Source organism: Falco naumanni, chromosome 1, assembly GCF_017639655.2.
Source record: "Falco naumanni isolate bFalNau1 chromosome 1, bFalNau1.pat, whole genome shotgun sequence".
NCBI classification, from domain to species: Eukaryota; Metazoa; Chordata; class Aves; order Falconiformes; family Falconidae; genus Falco; species Falco naumanni.
Window position 1 is genome coordinate 58385854 of NC_054054.1, and position 21358 is coordinate 58407211.

The 21358-nt window shown below is 35.8% G+C and overlaps 1 protein-coding gene across 6 annotated transcripts in view; it reads left to right on the forward strand.

Moving 5' to 3' along the window:
• Positions 1–21358, forward strand: part of FIP1L1 (factor interacting with PAPOLA and CPSF1) — a 42887-nt gene that overhangs the window by 3494 nt on the left and 18035 nt on the right. For 3 of the 6 annotated variants that reach the window (XM_040595725.1, XM_040595686.1, XM_040595701.1), the window contains exons 3-11: positions 324–381; positions 3813–3916; positions 6182–6243; positions 6439–6546; positions 7704–7834; positions 8113–8181; positions 10503–10612; positions 19267–19360; positions 20442–20595. In XM_040595725.1, the coding sequence (XP_040451659.1) occupies positions 7787–7834; positions 8113–8181; positions 10503–10612; positions 19267–19360; positions 20442–20595 (475 nt within the window). In that variant the 5' untranslated portion in view covers positions 324–381; positions 3813–3916; positions 6182–6243; positions 6439–6546; positions 7704–7786. The remainder of the gene's footprint in view (positions 1–323; positions 382–3812; positions 3917–6181; positions 6244–6438; positions 6547–7703; positions 7835–8112; positions 8182–10502; positions 10613–19266; positions 19361–20441; positions 20596–21358) is intronic. The other 3 variants (XM_040595695.1, XM_040595709.1, XM_040595716.1) reach the window with 3 other exon arrangements.

The following is a 21358-nucleotide window of genomic DNA, read 5'->3' on the forward strand; positions in this document are numbered from 1 at the left end:
ATTCTTCCTTTATATATTATGAAAGATTTCACTTTGATTTCAAAAGAGGATCCAAGTGTAGTGCCTTATTACTTCTAACTATTCTACAAGCATCCAGTTACTATGAGTTATGATAGCTACTTATTATCCTGCTAATAAAAGAGTTTATTCATGGAGATTTTTTTAATTTTTTTTTTTTTTTTTAATTAATGCAGAAGATAGCTGGAGCTTTGGCTGTTCTCTGGAATGATGTGGCAAGGCTTTTTTCATCATTAGCTCACACATCTGAAATAATATATGCATAAATACCTAGTTTCATCTTTTCCTGTTTGTTTCTGTTTAAGTGCTCCACCCCCACCTGGAAATGAAGAGGAAGCTGCAGAAAATGGCGTTGTGAAAACGGTAGTTTTAAATGTGTTTTTGAAATACTGCTTTAATTTGTTTTGATTTATGGGGTATTCATAATTTGGCTAGGATTTATAATTAAATGAATTAATGCGTAAGTGTATGCTTTTGATTTTTTTAAATTTTTTTTTTCTGAAAGGTGTTTGACACTGTCTGCACATACTCTGTAGAAATTACTATATCAAATTTCCAGCTGCAGTCTACTTTTTAAATGTAACGCACACGAGATAAATTAATGGTACTTCCAGGTTTTTTTGGGGGGAAGACAGTGCTTCAAGACAGCTGTGTCTTCTCAGAGACATCCTTTTCAAAATGATACTGTCTCTTGTTTTTCCTCACTGATAGGGAAATAAAATTCTGTGATTATTTTTCTTTTTTGGAAGTGGTAAACAGTCAGCATTTGCAGAACTGTGGAAATATGGGTCAAGAGATGAGTTACACGTGCCTTACAGAGGCAACATAATAGACTTGTTTGGTAGTCTTCGGTGTTCAGTATGTCTTATAATTTGTCTTAGTATGATGAAGGAAAGGACCAGGAAATGAGATTTGCAGTTGCAATGATGATAAAAGGCCTCAGTGAATGGGACCAGTTTAAATTTGTTCTATGAAAAAGATTGTAACTTTACTTAACTGGAATTTTTTTAGCTTTTGTCTTGCAAAAACTCTCTTAAGTGATGCAGAAACCAATATCATGGTATTTGTGCAAGTTTTAAGGACTGGCCCCTCAACAGTATATTTTTTTTCAGTAAGATTAATACTTTAATTATGAAAGATCACAACTTATTTAAAGTCGGGGAAAAAAACTTACCAAACCTTAAAAAACTTATTTTAGTTGTTTAAACTGAAAAGCTCTTTTAAGTGCACCAAAGGCTTTTTGTCTTGATGCTAATACTGTATGTGGGCAGTAGATTTAATATGTTAGGTACAATGAGACAGTAGCATACTTTTTTGGACTTGCTTATTTTAAAATACTTCTGAAAATCCTCATTGGTGCTGCTCCCTTGTACTTGCACATCTTTGTATTTTTAACCTACAGAAAACGTAGCTTTGTTAGGATATCATTAGAACATCTCTGTAAAATTGAGAACTTCATGGTAAAAGGTGCACATGAAGGGTCAGCAGCAACCTGGAAAAATGGTGTTCAAGTTGGTTGAATAAGAAAAGGTGAATATTTCTGTGAGGAGGGAACTAAGAAGTCATTGCTTATAAGTTTTGGTTGAAAAGGTGCATGCTCCAGCCAAAATTTTATTTTCTGTTTGATGCATTTATAATGGTGCTGTACTGTGTGGGTTTCCTGGTGTGTGTGAGAGTGGTGAACTTGTACTTCTCAGCTGTGCAGCACTGGAAAACTGTCTTCTGTCTTCAGTTGCCATTTACAGAGTAGTTATATTGATCTGGACTCCCTCCCACCCACCCTTGATTAGACTCTTAATTGTTATGTAAATTATCTTGTATGGCAAGGATGAACTGCACTCCAACACTTTATCTTTTGTGCAGTTGCTTATTTTTGTCTACTTTATGTACCAGGCAAGTTAATAGACAGTACGACAGATAAAGGCTAGAGCCTGGCTGTGCTTGTGTAACTGCAGGCTCCCTGGGCAGGATCAACTTGGCTTTCGTACGTTCAATCTCTAGCTGAAGGACTCAACAAGTATGTGGATAAGGGTGATCTGGTTGATAAAGTTCACTTGGATTTCACAAGGTTTTTGAAGAAGTTCCTCACCAAAGGATTTTAAGAAAACTAAGCAGCTGTAGAATGAGTCCCACATGGATAATTGATGCATTAAAAAAAATTAGAGGGTAGAAGTCAAAGTTAAATTTTCACAGGAAGGAATGTCGCCTCCAATGAGGTTCTCTGCAATGTTGTGCATAACTTGTGCTGTTTAATGTGTTTATAAATTACTTTTATAATTTATATAAATTATAAGGGGTAAGTTGTGGGATCATGAGTTTACTGATATCAAAAAATATCTATGAAGAGCTGACTAGTTAATAAATGGTTATTGAAATTCTGCGTAGAATAAGAATAATTAGGTTAATGGGAGGAAAAACAGGTTTACAAATAAAATGGTCGTCTCTGAGCTGATCATTATGACTTAGGAGGGATGCATTAAGTTATGTAGAAGGTTCTATGATACTGATGATTAAGTGCTTCTCTGGAGTCTAAAAAGCAGTCAAACCTTGAGGTGCAGCAGAAAATGAATAGAGAATAAAATGAAAGATATCTTTATGCCATAAATCCGTGGTTCAGTTGCACTCTGAATTGTGTGCCGTTCTGTTCCCCTCATGCCGTAAAGGCTTTACTTCACCTGACAGAAGTTGAAAGAGGAGCAGCAAGAGTAATAATCAAGGTAGCTTCCGTAAAGGAATGGCTGAGTAGGTAGGCATACCTGGAAGACAGGCATGCATAGGTTATGATGGAGGTCAACAAAATCATGTATGGAAACTATAACACAGTCCCTTCCATGTGAGAACTGGGACTGTTAAATGAAAGTTGTAGGAGCCAGGATGAAAACAAATAAAATAGGTTGACTCTTCCTGCAGTAGACAGTACTGTGGAAATCCCTGCCAAAGAGAGTGTCACTGCTGGGAGCTTATATAGAAAGTCCAGGGGAAGTCTGGGCAAGTAATTGAGAGAAAGATCATTGGAGGTTACTAAATAGACAAACTTTAACTGGCTTAGGAAATGCCCTGAGCTGGTAGTAATCGGCAGCTGAGTGTGAGGGAGCAGCATCATATGTGTTTGCCCTGTTTTTTTCCCTCTGCTGTGGTCTCTGGAAGGGGAAAACCAAACCAAACCACTAAACACACCTGAAACAGTGAACTAGATGAACTCCTGGTATGAACTGGCATGACTGTTTTATTTACTAGCAAGACTGAACGCTGTGGGACAGAACAGCATGCAGTGTGCTCTTGTATCTCATTTTTTCAGCCTGTTCACTGAATAATCTCAAGTATTTATATAGTTTACTGATGTTAGGAACTGAATAGATTTGTCTGAAGTGTAGTGTTCATCTACAACTGGAAAAACATATTAGAGTTACTCTGGTTATATCATTCAGGATGGCAAGAAGCTCCTGTATATCTTGTAAGTTCTTTCCTGAGTGGCAAGAGTAGAACCAGCGTGTACGAGCTAGATAGAGGGAAGAAGGATATTAGGTAGTAGAAACTATTTTCTGTTTGTTTTGGAAACAGAGCTTAGTATTGAAGATACTTCACTATTTTGATCTAGATATTTCAGATACTTGTAGCATTTCAGCAGATGAGCCTCCTAAATTTACTGTTGAAACTACTCAGTTCTGAGGTCTAGGGAAAGGAGAATTATCTTCTTTTGAAGATTTCAAAATGGATAGTTTTGTCTGGATTATTTTTCCACTGTAAAGGTAAGTGACTGATCTTTGTCTAAGCAATGACTTTTTCTTTCGTAGAAGGTGGCAGAGGCTGAGGATGACAGTGATAGTGATAGTGATGATGATGAAGATGATGTTCAAGTCACCATAGGGGATATTAAAACAGGAGCTTCACAGTATGGGTAAGTTACTTGCAAACATTAATGGGGAAACTTTCAAGATTACATTTAATTATTAATTCAGGCTTATTAATAATTGTCAATGCCAAATTATCAAGATTACATTTAATTATTAATTCAGGCTTATTAATAATTGTCAATGCCAAATTATATGCATGGTTAAGTCTCAGTTTAGGGTTTTTTTTCATTTTTTTAATGATGTTTTTAATGATACAGTGACTGGAAAACAAGAAAGTTAAATCAAATGTCATGAAGGAAGAGCTGTTGTAAGCGTTAAGTTTTTTCAGTTTTTGTGAAATAATTGTATTAAGTTTATAAAATAGCTGGGTTTTTTATGGAATGGCTACGTTACATAGATTTTTAGGGTCATTATTGTGATGGTGACATTTTTGTTGCAAATGGTTGAGTGGTAAGCACAGTGAACGCTAGAAGCATTCTTCCTTGGTCCTGTTTGTAGTGGATACAGTTCTAATTAGACTTCTGTAGTTTCCATTCCTATTGATGTTCTCAAATGAGATTTTAATGTACTTCAGGATGGAGCTGCCAGTCTCTGGAGACAATTTCTCAAGATCAGGGTTTAGGCGTTTGTACCATACAAGATTATTTTTTTTGCTAATGTTACTGCCTCTTATTCTTTCTTCTCTTGATCACGGGTTTGTTTCTCACTGAACATTTTTGAGCAGTGTTAATTTTACCCCGAATTATGAAATACTATATTTCATCATATGGCAGTTTGCTAAGGGAAGTGATTTGCTTGTTTGTCTTGGCAATCTTAATGTTTTTGTGCTTATTGAAACCAGAGTTCCTAGGGGGTCATTTCTTAACAGAATTGTGAGAGGTCTGCAGGTAGATCTTAACTAACTTGTATATTATTGTGTTCTTAACTTTAGAATGCAGGTGACTTACTCACTTTTGAAGCATAATATTTGTGAACTTCCAGTATTTCATATTATAAACTAACTGTGCAAATCAATGTAATACAAAAAAATAGCAATTATTTCAGTTCTTTATTTGTCTGCTTTCAATAACTTCTAGTATGCTTGTGGTGTAGGCAGTAACCTCAAATTTTTTGAGACTAAAGCAAAACTGGATTTGTATTCTCAGTGGATTTGCCGGTGCTCTTCCCATGAATACAGAAAACAATGAGCAGATGATCCTAAATCTAATTAGAGTAGAAAGTTTTATGTAGAAATGTCTGAAAAAACTTTTTTATGGGCAAATTGGACAGAAAGTTCATGGAAGGGCAGTAATCTAAAAGAAACTCAACATTGCTCATTGCTGTTCATTTTCGCTTCAGTATAGCAAGTTCCTTTTATAAGATTAAATGATTTTTCATGTAGTAGTCAACTGTTGTTTAAAAAAGCCATAAGATTTGTTTGACAAATTCCTGCACAAATACAGCAGGGCAGATCAGAAGGTTAAATGTTTTGTGTTACTTTTGTACTGTTGTAGGACTTAATTGAAAACTGAAACTGTGTGGAAGTGGTACTGTAGACTATACACTGCCTTATAATTACATGCTCATCTCATTATGTTTATGGGTTGATACCACCTGTACTCATAAGCTACATTGCATGCAAATGGTAGTGAAAGCTAACTCTTAATGTTCCAAATGAACAATACTGTAATTCCTATGGTAGTTAAATCAGTTCAGTGTCTATGTTCTAAGTGCATTTTGTGAAGAAAGTACTCAGGTATTTCAGAAGGTGGAATGTTAACATTCTTCTCTGTTGGTCACAAGGATAGGTGATTGCTAGGACTACATTGAAACAGATGACCTTTCAATCATTGTAGAGAAATGCTTGTATTTTCCCTTTCTGTACAGATTAAATGGAATAATTATGAAAAGAGAAAAGGATCTGTCTATACCCTTTCTTTTTTTTTATTATTTTGTTTTTACTCTAATCCCCAGAGTGTCATCTGTATCCCTAAATGAACTGCATTTTTCCTTTCTCTCCTTCTGGTTCTGTCCATTCTTGTTTCTATCAAGGTCTTTATCCTTTCAACTCAGGAAGAGTGACTGGGACTTGCTTCACAACTGTTTATTAGTTGGAGAAGTTGCTACTGAGCATAGAAAGGTACACTCTCTTCCTCCTAGGCTGATCTCTTTACTTTTACAGTGTTACCAGCTTGGAAAGCTAGAGATTCAGGATGGTGATTGAGTCTGGGTCCAGTTTGTTTCTGGATCTAGCTAACTCTTGTTTTGTGTTTTCTTCTGTTTTAAGAGTTTTCTCTGTCTAATTCAGTTTTTTGTTAATTTCTTTTAAGTTATGGAGCGACACCTGTGAATCTCAATATTAAGACAGGAGGACGAGCTTATGGATCTTCCGGTAAGAAAATTTACATAGTAATATTAGTAAAAATGCAAAAAAATGTTACATTGTTTTGGATTAAGGAAATTATTTTCACTTCCCAAACTTCTTGATAAATTTAAATCTGACATTTTATTTCTATTTTAAGTGTATTACAACTGTTAAAACTCTGGTAGAGACGGAAGGCTCTAACTTTCTAACTTTTCTTCACAGGTGCAAAAGTTAAGGGAGTGGATCTAGATGCACCAGGCAGTATTAATGGTGTGCCACTTCTGGAAGTAGATTTAGATTCATTTGAAGATAAACCTTGGAGAAAGCCAGGTAATGCTCTGGTTTACATTAACTGATATGTAGGTATTCAGTAGGTTATTTTAATAATAATTCCCATCTACTGCACATAGGTGTTATGTACCCAATAGCTAGAAGATGCTGTACGATATAACTTGGAAACAAGCATATAAGTTATTTGTTGCCTTTCTGCTGTGCCACAGAGTGTGTATGTGTGCCATTTCTTAATATACATCCCACACATGTATCAGCAAAAAGAGACTGTAGGACATACCCTTTATTTATTTTTTTAAAATACCTGCATATCCTGAAATTTCCTTGGAAATTTGTATTTCTGTGGAGGTTACTGCCATTGGTCTCTGCCATAGGACAGAAGGTAAAGCAGAACAGAACATAGTTCTAGGCGGTTTGAGCATGAAGAATGGTGAAACGTAGCTTGTGCTTCTCTGTGTTCATGCATAGACATCCGTAAGCTTTGAAGAAGCTGGTACTACATGGGCTTTCCATAATTCCCCTGGGTGTATTGTCTTACTGGCTCAAGTGATTTGGCCAGACCTGTCTAACACCAGCCTTAGCTGGTTTTTGGTTTAGTGGCAGTACACCTTGCTGCTCTGTATAGTTTTTTCTAGTGTTAGTATATTGTTTTGACAATGCAGTAAGTGTCAACAAAATGAAAAAAAGCTGCCTTTGATAATATTCTGGTGTTTGAACTGTAGCTATTTGAAATATATTCTGTGCATTTAGTTATGTCTGGTCTCTCTTTTATAATAAAAACACTGCATGGCATCAAATGAAACTAGGAATCAAAACAAAATGAGAAGTCGTACAGAACAAGCAAAAGGGAGTGGTTCTTCACTAGAACATACAGCGAACCTGTAGATTTTAAATTTATCCTATTGTAAAGATATGTGGATTATAATATCCTATGATATTCTGTAAATATCTAATTTAGATCCCTGAGACGAGATGCTAGGAAAGATACTCTTTCTGACTGAATTTTAATGTATTTATAGTATTAGCCATGTATACTCTTATACTGATGTAAGACTGTATTGTACTTTTCAGTAGTATGTTTTCAGATCATTACCTAATCCATTTTGATGTTAAAAATAAAGGTTCAGTGAAGTATGTTCAGTGAAGAAAAGATGAACTTTGTAATGACCTAAAACCCTATACTTCTCTGTTTAAAGGGGCTGATCTCTCTGATTATTTCAACTATGGGTTCAATGAAGATACCTGGAAAGCTTACTGTGAAAAACAGAAGAGAATACGAATGGGTCTTGAAATTTTACCAGTTACCTCAACCACAAATAAGATTACGGTAATTAGTACAACTTTTGTGATGTTCTATGTGTTTTTCTCCCTGTGAAGCTGCTTGTGTGTCGTAAGCTTGTTCTGCCCACTCTGGTGCATTTGTTAGAGTTTGCACCTGACTCCCCACCCCAAGCTTAGAGTGTTTCTGTGTTGCTTCACTGGCAATTTGTGTGGATAGTGTGACAGACTAGCTACAGCTAGATTGCACCTGTACCATTATTCAGACTGTGGCCCATCATTAAGAGTTGTATGGTATCTTAATGGGCAATGTGTTATTTAACTTAGGCTGAAGACAATGCTATGGAAGTAAGACCAAGTGCAGAGATTCTCGATGGCAGATACCATCTTTTTAAGGTGAATTTTAGTAAACTTTTGTTGGTTGCTCTCATGTTTGTTTAGTATTGCTTACCATGCCACCACAGTCTGATAGAAGAACAACTGAAATGGACATAACCATTATTTCAAACACATCTTACACCAGCGACTTTCTGCCTACGTCACAAAATGCTGATTAAAAAGCGTGTCTTTAGTTTGTCATCCTTCTGTGAGCATGTGAGTTAGTGGCCTGGTGAACTAACAAATTTCCTAGTGAAACTAATTTTTCATTATGTGGTGGTTTATTTTTTAGTTGTAGTGCATTTATTTGTTTGTGCAGATTAAAGAATTTGTGCAGATGTACTGGGAAAGCTTTTGTAGATTATGACATGTTTATTTTTCCTGTGGCCTTGTAGCTCTTACTGTGTTTTGTAACACTTATCTTTGGCAACTCTTGAGATCTGAAAATCAGTCTTCCATATTTTTCTGTTGACCTTCTGGGATTAGAGGGCAATTTATCAAGCTATGTGTAATTTTTTTCCATTTGGAAATGCTGATTTTCAGAGAGCAGAAAAATCTGTATGACAGGATTTATTTTAAGGATTGAACATTTTTTCTAACTTATTTTCTTATTTACTCTTTTTTTCATACTAAAGTTGAAATTAGAATACAAAGGTTATTTTATTTTCAATATGCAGTCATTTTGGTTCTTGACCTGTCATTAAACTGACTTGGAACTGTTTATTACTCTCATCCGTATACTCCTGTGACAGAAGTGTCAACTTCAGACAGGTATTTTTGTTTCCCCTGGTATGCCTTTTGAGGGTCTGCAGTCATTTTGACTTTATCTTAGCAAGAGCAGATCGGCTCTGTGAGGCTTTTTGACTTCCTCAGTTACCATTACAATAGTGTTGTGCAATGGTGGAAATGGTGGGCAATGGGCATTAAAATTTGCAGCTGGCTATACTCTCAAATTTTTCTTAACTGTTAGACCTGGAGTAAGAAGGGAAAGTATTCCAAACCAAAGCTTCCCCTGTTTCTAGCTCAATATTGATTCTCTGGGGGTCCAGTGGTCTAACAGTACCGGTAATAACTGTTGTAAGACTCTGAATTAAGAGTTTGTCACGTGTTTTACAGGGAGTTTACATATGATTATTAAATAATTTCATTAACTTTTTTCCACTGTTCTGAAATACTAAGTTTCCTGTAAATTACATGGTATGTTTGGATTAATCTTCTGTAACTGTCAAGACTTTGTCTTCCACGTTTTCCCGGTTACTTATTAATTAACAGAAGACTTACAGATTTTTCAGATAAACACTTATACCAAACCTATTCAGGTTTTGGGGGCTTTTGTTTCTGTTTTTCATATTTCTGGATACTAAAGTTCAATTCTATTTTTAATGAATCTTAACTGTCTATATACATTTTTGTGGGTTTGTGAAAGAGGTGCCTGTGTTTATAAGTAAGATTCTGCAAAAGCTTAGTAGTTCACTTGCCTACAAGAGGCTGTGAGATCACAGCCTATGTGATGTTATACTGTGAGTGAACTAGCTATGTAGAATGATGTAGCTCTGTGGTTGGTAGAGGGGGAGTGTCTTTAAAAACTGAATCAGTACAGGTTTGTCTTTAATACTAACCCATGTCGTTTTTTTCTTTTGTGTAAAATGTGCTGCTGAAATCAAACAATACTTGAAGTATTTGCATCAAAGGTCTTGCATAACTTTGATAACACGTCTCTGGAATTGTGCCATACTTCAGAAACAGCAGTATGTTTTTTAAGTATTCAGTCTGAACTAATGAATAATCTTTTAAAGTCTGCATAACTTGGAGTATGAGGTGATTTCCTGGTATGACTTGGAAATTAAGTGGTTACTAGATCTCATGGTCAATAAGGCAGGTGGGAGAATCCATTCGGTTTCTTGTCTCATGGTTTGTTGTTGGGTAGTAGACTTGTTATATATCTGTCATTAAGATTATGAAGATTTTTTTTTTTTTTTTAGTAAGTTTGCATCTTTAAAAATTAAGATGTTATTTTGTTCATACAGGAAATTCTACAAGAAAATCCATTGGTCTGTTCATCTCCAATTCAAATGCTTGGATATCAAATACTAAAACTGTCTTATCTTCTGTAACAATTTGTTCTCTGGCATATTGCTTCTTATATTTATTAAACACAGTACTTAAGTATTATATCCTTATAAAATACGGAATTTTACTAGCTGTGCAAAGGTGACAGTTTAAAAAAAAAATCTGATTAAAGTTGGGCTTCATTGTTTTTGTGTTGATTATGTGCTATGTTGGGTGGTGGGGCTGCTACACTTCTCAGGTTAAACTAATGATGAAATGTTATTTTGAAGGTACAGCAGGGAAGAACTGGAAATTTGGAGAAAGAATTGGCAGTGCAGTCAACCAAACCTGATTTCACATCTCCTCCTGCCTTATTCAAATCAGGAATTCCAACAAACAGGTCAGTTAGTTGTAACTCATAAGAAAAAAACCTTTTTATACTGTTACCTCTTACGTATTTAAAGTTCATGATTTTTGTACAAAAAAAGGAAAATGTTTTTCTGTAACAGGTAGAAATGAGAAGAGTGATCTTAATCATTTTTAACCTTCAGTCACCATTAGACATGAATGCTGTGCTGCCTTCTTGGCTATTTGGGAAAGAGAAAGTAGAAGGAAAGGGGAGAAAAACCAGCAGGACCAAACAAGGCAGCTGTAAAAATCCAGGCATTGGTGTATGACACTGTGTTTTTTGTGTAGAACTAGATTGGCCAACAAAAGTTTTGAGCCGGCATCTTTATGGGTATTAGTTAGCACACCTTTTTGGTTAAACAAGATGGAATCAGACAGCTATGACTTCAACAACTGGAAGAATTCCTGGAACCCAGCCTCTTTCATGCAAGGTAGCTTTAGCTTCTTCATATTTGAATATTTTACTATACTTTCTTCAAAATGAGAGAAATTATATCCTTGCTAGGGTTTCTTCCCCTCTTTCTCCCAGCCCCAGGTTTTAATAAGTTCTGTCCTTTGTATCTAAGTGATTGCTGTTTGGTACCTTGCACTTGGCTTAGGATGAATCCATGCTTCTGTTTTACTTTAGTTATCAAGTGATCCTGTTGAGGAGTTTTGGTTCTGTGCAAATTAAAAGCCATCATGTTATAAATGATGGTAAGAGAGGTAGAGCAGGTTGTAGGTTTTCCTCATCAACAGTTAAAAGGTGAGCATCTATGACTTGTCTTTAGCACTGTATCCATAAGTACCTTGACTAATTCAGAGGCACTTGTATTACTTGATCCTTTAAAAGTCAGTTCAACACAGGTACATTTCTCTTGGGTGGGGAAAAAAATAATCTTGCTTGATACTCCTGTCTGCATGTTTCTTTCACTCCTAGAATATTTCTCCTGGTAGCCTAAATTCTCCTGTGAGCTATCAGGTTACACTGCTCTGGTTTTAGTAGATTTTAATTATTTTTTTTTCTTCTTTTTCTATTTTTCTTTGTCTAAGAAGCAGTAAAAGCCTTCCAAATTTTGTACCAACCCTCTAATTATTTTTTTCACTTTTCTTAATTGCATCTGATGTGTGATGTTCTTGTAACAGATTTCTCACAATTGAATGTGCTGTTCATAGGGTAAAGGTTCTAAATATTTATCTAATACAGGTTTTGTTACAAGATTTCAATTCTTTATGCATCTCATTGGTGGACAGAGAATCTCTACTTTAGAAAGTAGTTAATGACTAGGATATTAAAATTGTAGCAAAGCTGAAAGTTGTAGAAAAAATGTGTTGCATAAATTCTGTGATTCTGTGAAATTAGCATTTGTTGTGAAAAAGCTTAATACAGTGAGGTCAAACATGTGACAGTATGAGCTTCATAAGTAAAATCTTTGCTGTGTGCTCTAGCTAGGCTAGATCTATCTTGCTGTAGATGCCTTTATACTGTATTTTTATGTGATACTTCTGTTTTTCTGCCTGAAGTTAGTGATCCCAGGTTTAAGCGACCGTCTTACTGATTTTTAAACGTTTGTATTTGGTATATTGGGTATTAATCAGAGCTTTTCTGACAAACTTAAGACATGTTTTCTACAGAAACTAAGTTTACCTTAGCAAAGGTTGGGAAACCCATGTATCTTTAGGAATGAGAAGCCAGTAAGTGAGGTTAGTCTGTTGCCTAAAGAGGAAACAATGGAACACTTCCAGTTATATCACTTGTGCATTCCAGTGGTTAGAATACATTGTTTTGTATACATTTAGTGTGAATACTGTAATTGTAAGTTGTTACAATGGCAAAACTGACTTCTTCCCACATTTAATATCTGTTCCTTTGGATACATTTGCTTAAAATAAATTCTTGTGTAAAGAAGAAGGTATTTCTACCAAGTGGTTGGAAGAGATTTTGAAAGAAAATTGTATGCTCAAAAGTCTGAGAGTAGCTAAGTGAATGAATATGTCTTAACTATGGATTATATATTCTTCTACTTGAATGACTTCTCCAGAACACAGCTACTATTTTCTGTATAGAAAAACTTGTATTACTGATTTCTTTATAACGAGGCAGTGTTGTATGGGATTGGACTTTTTTGTCCCCTGTAAATAAAGAGTTAATTTTAGGTAGGTAGAGATTTTTCAGCAGTCCAGCTCTTTGGGGATTTAAAATAGTTGCTTTTATGCTGTGAGGCATTTGCAATAGCTTTGTTGTGAAATTGCCGGAAACATTTCTAATGTAGCAGTAAATCTTCTCACAGCTTTTAGCAGTAGTTGATACATTTAGTGAAAAGGAGGGAAAAACTGATGCAACTGGGTATAGCAGCGTTGGTGTAGAGATTGGTAAGGCCATTAGAAGAGGAATTCAAAGAGCAGAAAAGAGAGATACAAGAAAAGAAACACCTAGGCAATTTATCTCACTAGAAGCAGCAGCTCTTAGTCACAGAGGAGCACTGCCTCCAGAAAAGCCTATGCAGGCATCAGAAAGTGACAGGAGCAATATAGGAGGGGCAAATCACCCAAATTAAGGTAAGTGGGGGGAAATCAAGCCTTGATCTTAATTTAAGATTTAAATTCCCATTTACTAGTCAGGGCTGCAACATCGATTTCTGGATCATTTTTCACATAGATATTGCAGCACATTATTTCTCTTTAATGGGAGGTCTGAGGACAGATAGTGATTTTTGCTTTTTTTCACTTGTTTGTAAACAAACATTAATATAATTTTGTGCCTACTGCTTTTACCTTTTTAGTTTGAGTACAGTAGGTGATTGCAGTTTAAACTCTAAAAAAAAAGTTCCAAAACTCTTGAGGTCTCATTACCAATATGGAGGTCGTAGTTTACAAAATAGAAACAGAATTATTGCTCCCCAGCCAAAAAAAGTTACTATTTCACTAAAATTGCATCCTAAGTGTTTAATAGGAAATAAAATTCAGTGCTTGTTCATACAATGTGTCTGTGCAAGAAGTCTTGGTGGAATTTATAAACAGTGACTGTCTAAATGACAGCTGAGCTATTGGTTGTTTAGAAATGATACCTAAACCTCTTGCCTTGATTCTGTGATACTTAGGCCTGTTGAATAGCATGAAGTGTTGTGTAGCTGTGAAGGAAGAGTTAAAACATAATGGAAACAGTTTGGTAAATGCACATCATATACAAACCATATGGTATAAAACAGAATGTTTGTTCTCTAGAGGTAGTTAATAAAAAATTCATGGTGTACATAGTCACAGTTAAGGTAAAAACTTGAAGGAATCTCTTCTGAGTATAGTGTTTTCTAGAACGTGAAGAGAATGTGACATATTTCAAACCTGTCCTAACCAGTCAGGTCATAGAGATATCTTACTGTTCTTTAAACCAATACTTTTATGTATGTCATTTTTCAAGGACTGTTGAGATAGTATTTCTTCTATAGCAGAGAAGTAAGCAGAAGTTTCATTTACAAGCTAAATGAAAAAACTGGTATTTTCTCATTCTACTAATATCTAGAATAGCTCTCCATCACAAAACTTTGTTCTGTCAGAAGCTCTTAGTTTTTTAACCTCCATTTATGTTTTTTTCACTTATTGCTTAAGAGTACATTACATTTAAATTAATTCTGCTTTCAGAGAAATTAACCTGTCAGTGTGATGGGCTATTTATCAGCTTTCTCTGTGTTTAGACCTTGCTGTAAACAGAATTTTTATGGAAAATGAATTTGTGGTAATGCCAGGACTATGAAAAAGTACAGGTTTCTCTGGTTTCGTGAACTAGCCTTGCAAGACTAAACGATGGAAACTGACACTATTTTGAAAAATAAAAAAAAACAGTTTCTTATATCAATGATTTCTGAATTTAAATATGTTTGCTTCTTAATTATATCAGTGGTAAGTGAGCTCAGTGAAGTTGAAGCTGTCCTCAAGAGGAAGAAAATAAAGCATAAAACATAAGCAAGACAAGGAACACAGTAACATATTAAATACAGGTTTTAAAGTATACTATAATCAGTAGACTAGACTGTAAGTCTAGTGAATAAATGTGGCATCCAGTAGTTAGACTGTTTCTGAATTCTGAAAAGGTGGAGGGGGGTGTCCAAAAAACAGTTCATTATTTCTATTACTTGTGGTGGGGATAAGTGATTTCAGAAGCTATGAATTTAGAAAATAATTGGGTTTGTCTTCCCCTCCCCCCTTTTTTTTCCTTCCTTTTCCAGCCTTTCTCTTTGCTCTGTAGAACCTGAATAAACTCAGTTTGCCAAATGAGATTGAGGTATCTTTCTGAATTGAATCTTCATCAGGGGTGGTATTCATAGTGCAAATAGCTCGTAAATAACCATTCTTTAATTAGAGTGAAATCACTTACTGAGATGCTGGAATGTTCCTTTCAAGCTACACTTTGTATGAACTCTGCTGTGGGTTCATATGCATCCCACACATGTGGATTGCCTTTTTATGTTCGGGTGTCTCCACTGGGAATACATCTGTATCCCAGGTGCCCTGATTGTGTAAAGGACAAACCAAGGCCTTTCTTTTCTTTGCATACAGCACTGAGACAGAAACCTAGTAATGCCTGCTTAACATCACTAAGCTAGATAATGGCTTGGGAGTCTTTGAAATGTCCCCATGTGCCAACTTTCTATGACTTAATCAAGAATCAAGGCTGCAGATTTGCCCCTTTTACAGAACTGGGGAACTGTTAAAATCTGGACACTTCAGATAACTCTCTTGTCTTTGTGAAGATCACATTTTTGACGTTGGTGTCATCTGCAGCTCTATTTGCATTTGAACATATGCTTTCTCCTGTTCAATTTCAAGCTCTTTTAGTGGAGCACTTAATTAAATCAGTATTGCAGTCTTGGAAGTAGTGAATTTGTCAAGTTTGAGGTATGATGGCAAATTCCTGAACTCATCCATCATTACTAAAATTCAATCTCTTGGCAGCTGTTCAGAAGAACAGTAGACATACCGCTATGATACATAATTAAAAAAATAATTATAAAGCATCAACTCAGTGAGAATGAGTGAGCATAGCTGTACCCTTCAGACTGTAGAAAAATGAAGTGAAAGGTCTGTCCATTTCAGTAAAGTTGATGTCTAGGAACCAACTGGTAGTCTAGATTTGCTTCCTTTGATAATGCAGTGTTGTATTTGAGCTGTTTCCCAAGCCAAAATTTGTGTTATTGTAGCATAGTTGATGCACATAGTACTTTAATGCCCACTACGCTTGCATTGGTGTCCATTGCCTGTGCTTTCAACGCCAGTTACTGGCAGTGTGCAAACAGTGCAAGAGAGAATGAGTCTTAATTTGAAGTTCATCACTCCCAAGTGGAAGACCTGTAGAAAAGTGGAGCAACCCAAGCAGAGGCAGGACTTCTTTCTGTAGAAGAGAGTCATCTGTCATACACATGGACTAAAGCTAGGTAAAATGAATTTTCTAGCGTAAGGTTTTAGATAATTAACAGAACATACCAGTGATGGAGAACCAGTGTCCTAGGACTCTGAAACCAAATGAGCAAAGACTGAAACAAAGTTTTGTTGTTTTACAAAAATTCCTCTTTTTTAAAAAAATTTTTTGACTGAAACAGTTGGTTTAGCAATTGTTTTATAATACCTATGTTTCCAATGTAGTTACTGAAAGCAGAATAATAATAATAATCCAAAGTGCAGCAGTGCTGAAATACCATGCAAGACCACTGGGGAGGATTAGGAAAGCCAGTATTGATTATTTCAGGATTTAGACTGAAACAATCTGACTTTTAGGATGGGATGTTAGAAGATCAGAGAATGTCTTGAACTTGTGTTATCCTTGAAGAGGCAGCTGTATAATATGTTCTGGTTTAGTTTGTGTTCTCAGAGTCTTGTACCATTAACCTTTTTTTTCCCCTCCAAACTGTTGTGCTTAGTGAGCCTGCTTTAAAATCCAGGAGAAAGCTCTAAACCCAGATACTGAAAACCTCAGAGGACAGGCATTTGGATCATCCTCAGTATGCAGTCTGGCCAGGAACTTCAGATTATCTCGGGGAGATCTTAACTGATCCTTCATGCAGTAGTGTCTGTTGTGTCTTTTTCGGCTGCACTGGAATCTAGGGGTTTGAGCAATTGGGGTCAGAGCTATCAGTGTGGCAAAATTTGGAGCCTGTAATCCCAGCTTCCAGCTGTTCTTCCTGCTATTTGTATTAATGTGGTTAGTAGTCCACTAGATAGAAAAAATACAGAAACTTGTCTTCTAAATCTAGAAGTATGGGGGTGTTTTTTCTTTTCTGAAATCTCCTGAAAGCTTTTTTCCCAGTCTTACTTTATTACAGGTAAATATTGTCTGTTTCCTCTACTATGATTTCCCTTATAGGTGTGACACAGATGGACCTTTGTTTCTCTCATCCATTAGCCATGTAATTTTGTACCCCATTTTCTAATGGAGTTGACCTAAGTGAATCCTGCTTTTTAACCCCTTTTAGAAATTAACCGTGGGCTTCAAAGCAGGTAGGGTTTCTTCTATCTGCATGAGAATAATAGAGGTATAAATTCTCTATAAAGATAGCTTTCTGGGTTTTGTTTGTTTTGGGGCTGCAAACAGGAAAGTTCACTATAGTTTAGATTCTTCCTCTCTTCAGAATAGTGCTTCCCTGTTGTCACAGATACCAGATTTTAGTTTTGGTAGTGATGTTCAGATCCACGTCATATTATTTTTCTGATCTGGCACCTGGAGTCCTTCTTCACTGTAAGTATAGTCCCATGTGTTTGATTTATTGAAGGTTTTGAGAGGTTTTAGTATTTGTATCAAATGGAATGCCATTGTGTCTTTACCCTCAGTGTAGCATTTTTAACCTGTTTTGAAAAGTGAAAAATAAAACGTTGTAATTTATGACAGCTGTGTGGCCATATCAGATGGCTTTGGGTTCTTAAAGGTACCTCTCTTAACAGAATATGTGAATATGTACATGGGAGTTAACTTTAAAGTGGGAACAACTTAAGTCTAACAGGCATAATTGATAGACTGGTTTGGAAACTGAAGTGAGATTCATTTGCATTTAAGAGTCACACATTGACTCCAGTGTGAACTCGAATAACCTGTTCATAGTGAACTGAAACCACTGAAAATTTAGATCCTAGATTTCATTTTTCTAAATAAGAGGTGCTTCTTCAAATTAATAATTAATAACCATAAACATTGAGAAGGAGATCTTGGAATGATTGTTGCTTCTTCCCAAAATATTAGTTCAATTTTGAGTGTTAGCCAAAATAAAGAAAATGGAATGGTAGTCATCATTGGCAGTGGGTAACAAACAGGGAAGAGTCATTATGGTATTCTATAAAGCCGATGCATTGAGAGTTGAATATTATCTGTGGTTCTGTTTGTCAGACAAGAAATAATAGTGGTAGGAAGGGTCCACAAAAAGATGAAATAAATAATAAAGTTAGAGTCACTTCTATATAAGGAGACATGTAGCTCGGGATTCAGCTCGGGAAAGAGACAACTGATCAGAGATAGAACAGAGGTACCACAAATACTACACTGCCAAAGAACAGGCATCTCTCTTCTTTTTTTAAACACAAGGACTGTAGGGCACCAAATACAGTTGTCAGACAAAAAAATAGCTGAAACAGATCTCATCGCTGGAGATAAAAGTGAAAATGTGTTTGAAAGATTGTGCAAATGCAAGTTAATCAGGGACTATTAAACACAGCTGCATGGGAAGGGAAGTTCTTAAATTTTTCATTGGCAGAAGGTGGGAGGGAAAGAATGTGTATGCATGTCACTTTCCTTGTCATCTTTCTCTAAAAATCCATTACTAATACTTCGAAGGTAGGTGTTCTGAATTTACATTATGTTCATTTGTTGTCTGATGGGGTTGTAAGAGGGAGACTGAGGTGGGACTTCTGCTCCTTTGTTGCTGGTGTCTTTAAAGAAGGTGAACATAGTGCTTAGCTATGCAAATATTTTAAAGGTGTTGGAGAGAGAGAGGTGTTTTGCATTTGTAAAACTGAGGAACAGAAAAGTCTGGTCTAAGATTCCTTTGAGTTTCATGCAGAGTTTAAGAGTCAGTGTCAACTAGTTTTGTATACTTCTGTTTGATATTAAGACTGCGTATTCCAAGACAGGAGAGGTGGTGACTGATTTTGTTTGGTATGTGATGCACTATCACTAGTATACATGGTAGAGTTGGCTTATATTTATTTCTGCCTCCTAACTTACTCCATTTGATCTTCCAATATAGTTTATTGCACTTTAGAAATTACTTCTAATGATTAGTTTGTAACTATTTTACTTCAGATTTTTGTAGGAGTTTAATGTATTTTTTCATATTGAGGCTTTTTTGTAATACCACTGTAGTATTCCTTTTTTCTTTCTTCCTTTTTCTCTTTGGTAAGTAACAGAAGTGTAGATTTATCTTGGTAGGGGATGGAAGGAGAATGTGGATAGTCAGCCTTTGTCCTACAGGAGTCTTTATTGCTGCATTGTTTAGTTCTAAATGCTTGCATAGTTCAGCAAACTTACCACATTGAACGTTCTTCAGAAATGATCTTTTAAGTTTTATACAGGAGAAGGAACTTTTGGCATTTAGAATAAGAGAAGTCTGGAAGACTTCTTTCTCTTTTCTTTTAAATTTTTTCCTTTTCTAATTGTGTGTGTTGATTCTCATTTGTCCTGTGTTGCAGGCGATTATCTGGCACAATAGATGTGATTGGACAGACCATCACTATCAGCAGGGTGGAAGGACGACGGCGTGCTAATGAAAACAGCAACATACAGGTTTTATACTGCAGATTTGCACACTATCTTTGACTAGAAGACATTTGTGTTTTCCCCATAGCTTCTGATTAAAACATTTTGGTGTATGTGAATGAGTAATACAGAAGTAGTTTTAAGATCGGAAAGAAAGTTGTGGCATTAATTGTATATTTATATTAAGTAAATACTTGATATATTTTAAAAGATAAATGTTTTGGTATACTTCTAACTGAAAGGAAATAAGCAATATTTCAGATTATATTTTAATAAAGTCCAGGAGACAGCATTGGCCCTGCTAGATCTGCATTGGGAAGCATTTTGTGTACTATGTGACCAAGATAAATATTTAAACTGACTGTCCATTTCAACCTTATTCCTGCCAGACACTAATGCTGAAAGTGAAAGCCTTTGTATGCAGTTTGAGAAATGGAGTCTTTTAAAAATAAATTGTGAATGAAGAAACAGTTGATACAATTTTTAAAAAAGTACTATTGTGTTATTTTACCATAAATCATAAGACTAATCTTTATAAATTTTAGTCTTTATGGGCTTGGATTATCTAAAGAAAACAAATTAAATATGTTAAGATTGAATACATATGCTTTTTCTCTCCTGACTTACCTGTGGAGAAGAATCTAGGTTGCTTGGTGCCCTAGCTGCATTTCCATACCGACTTAGGTTAAGGCTGAAGAATGAAAATAATAATGGATTGCAGTGCTTCTATTGAAAACACTGATGTGTTTTTTGGCTCATCTCACAGTAATTTAAAGTTTTGGGTTTCTTCATGCTTTTCATACTGATTCTTAAAACATTTTCCTTTATTTGGAAATTTAAGATGATGTTTTGGGCCGTATTCAGACAGCTTATATTCCCTCTCAGATCTTACATTTGTTGTTCCCTACTGGCTGCTCTTAGACCCTCAGAGGTACTTGACGCAAGTATGGGATGCTGAATGTAGGGATGCAGATAGAACGTAAACCATCTGAATATGGCTTTTTATGTGCATAAGTAATACTTTCCTGTTGTAGTAACTGGAAAGAGAGGAAACCTATCTTCTACCCTTTTGACATAGCAATTGTAACTATAGTTTGATATTTTACAGGTTCTTTCAGAACGATCTAATCCTGAAGTAGACAATTTTACCAAGCCACCTCCATTTTTCCCTCCAGGAGCTCCACCTACCCACCTTCCACCACCTCCTTTCCTCCCACCCCCTCCAACTGTCAGTACTGCTCCACCTCTGATTCCCCCACCAGGTAAATATCCTGCACTACATAGGATGTGAAGAATGGGAGATGCATTAACATCAAATGCTTGATGATAATGAATTAAAGACTGCCCATTCCATGCACGTTTGGCTATATTTGAAGAATTTCAGAATTCTGGGTTCTACTCTTTTCTTAAATATATCACCAAGGCAGAAACAGACTTTTGTCTTTATTTTCTCAGTAAGTGTAATCCCAAGTAGTAAATAATTACCTAAAGCCTAAATGTTGGCCCTTGTGTGGACTAAATGTTGGATCTCGTGTCCTTGAAAATGTTTCAAGTGAAAAGATGTTTTCTATAGTTCAGCTACTGCTAAGGCTGTTGGGAGGTACATGTTGACAAATAATTCTACAAACTTTTGAACTAAAAGCATGGCATACCATGAATTTGTGTCAGAAGATGGATTCTCTGATATCTAAGGTCAAAGCAGCAACAGAAGCTTTAATTCCCTTTCCCCTCACGGTGTGCATGAATTCCCATAAGTCTGATAAGAGTTGCATTTGTGTAGTATGCGTTCTTTCAGTCAGAGGTCTTCGTAGCAACTGATGTTTTTATTCAGCATCCTGTGCCTGTGAATCTTCAGGAATCAAAGCTCTTTGAGCACTTTTCTCATTATAAAATCTGGTTTGAAATTTACTTATATTTACTGAATATTTAATGAAACTTGATGTTCATGGACGTTTACTGGGGAGAGTGTCATGGGCATTTGGTGCAGTTACCAATTGTTGTGTTGTCATTTTAAGGAGTTAAGTT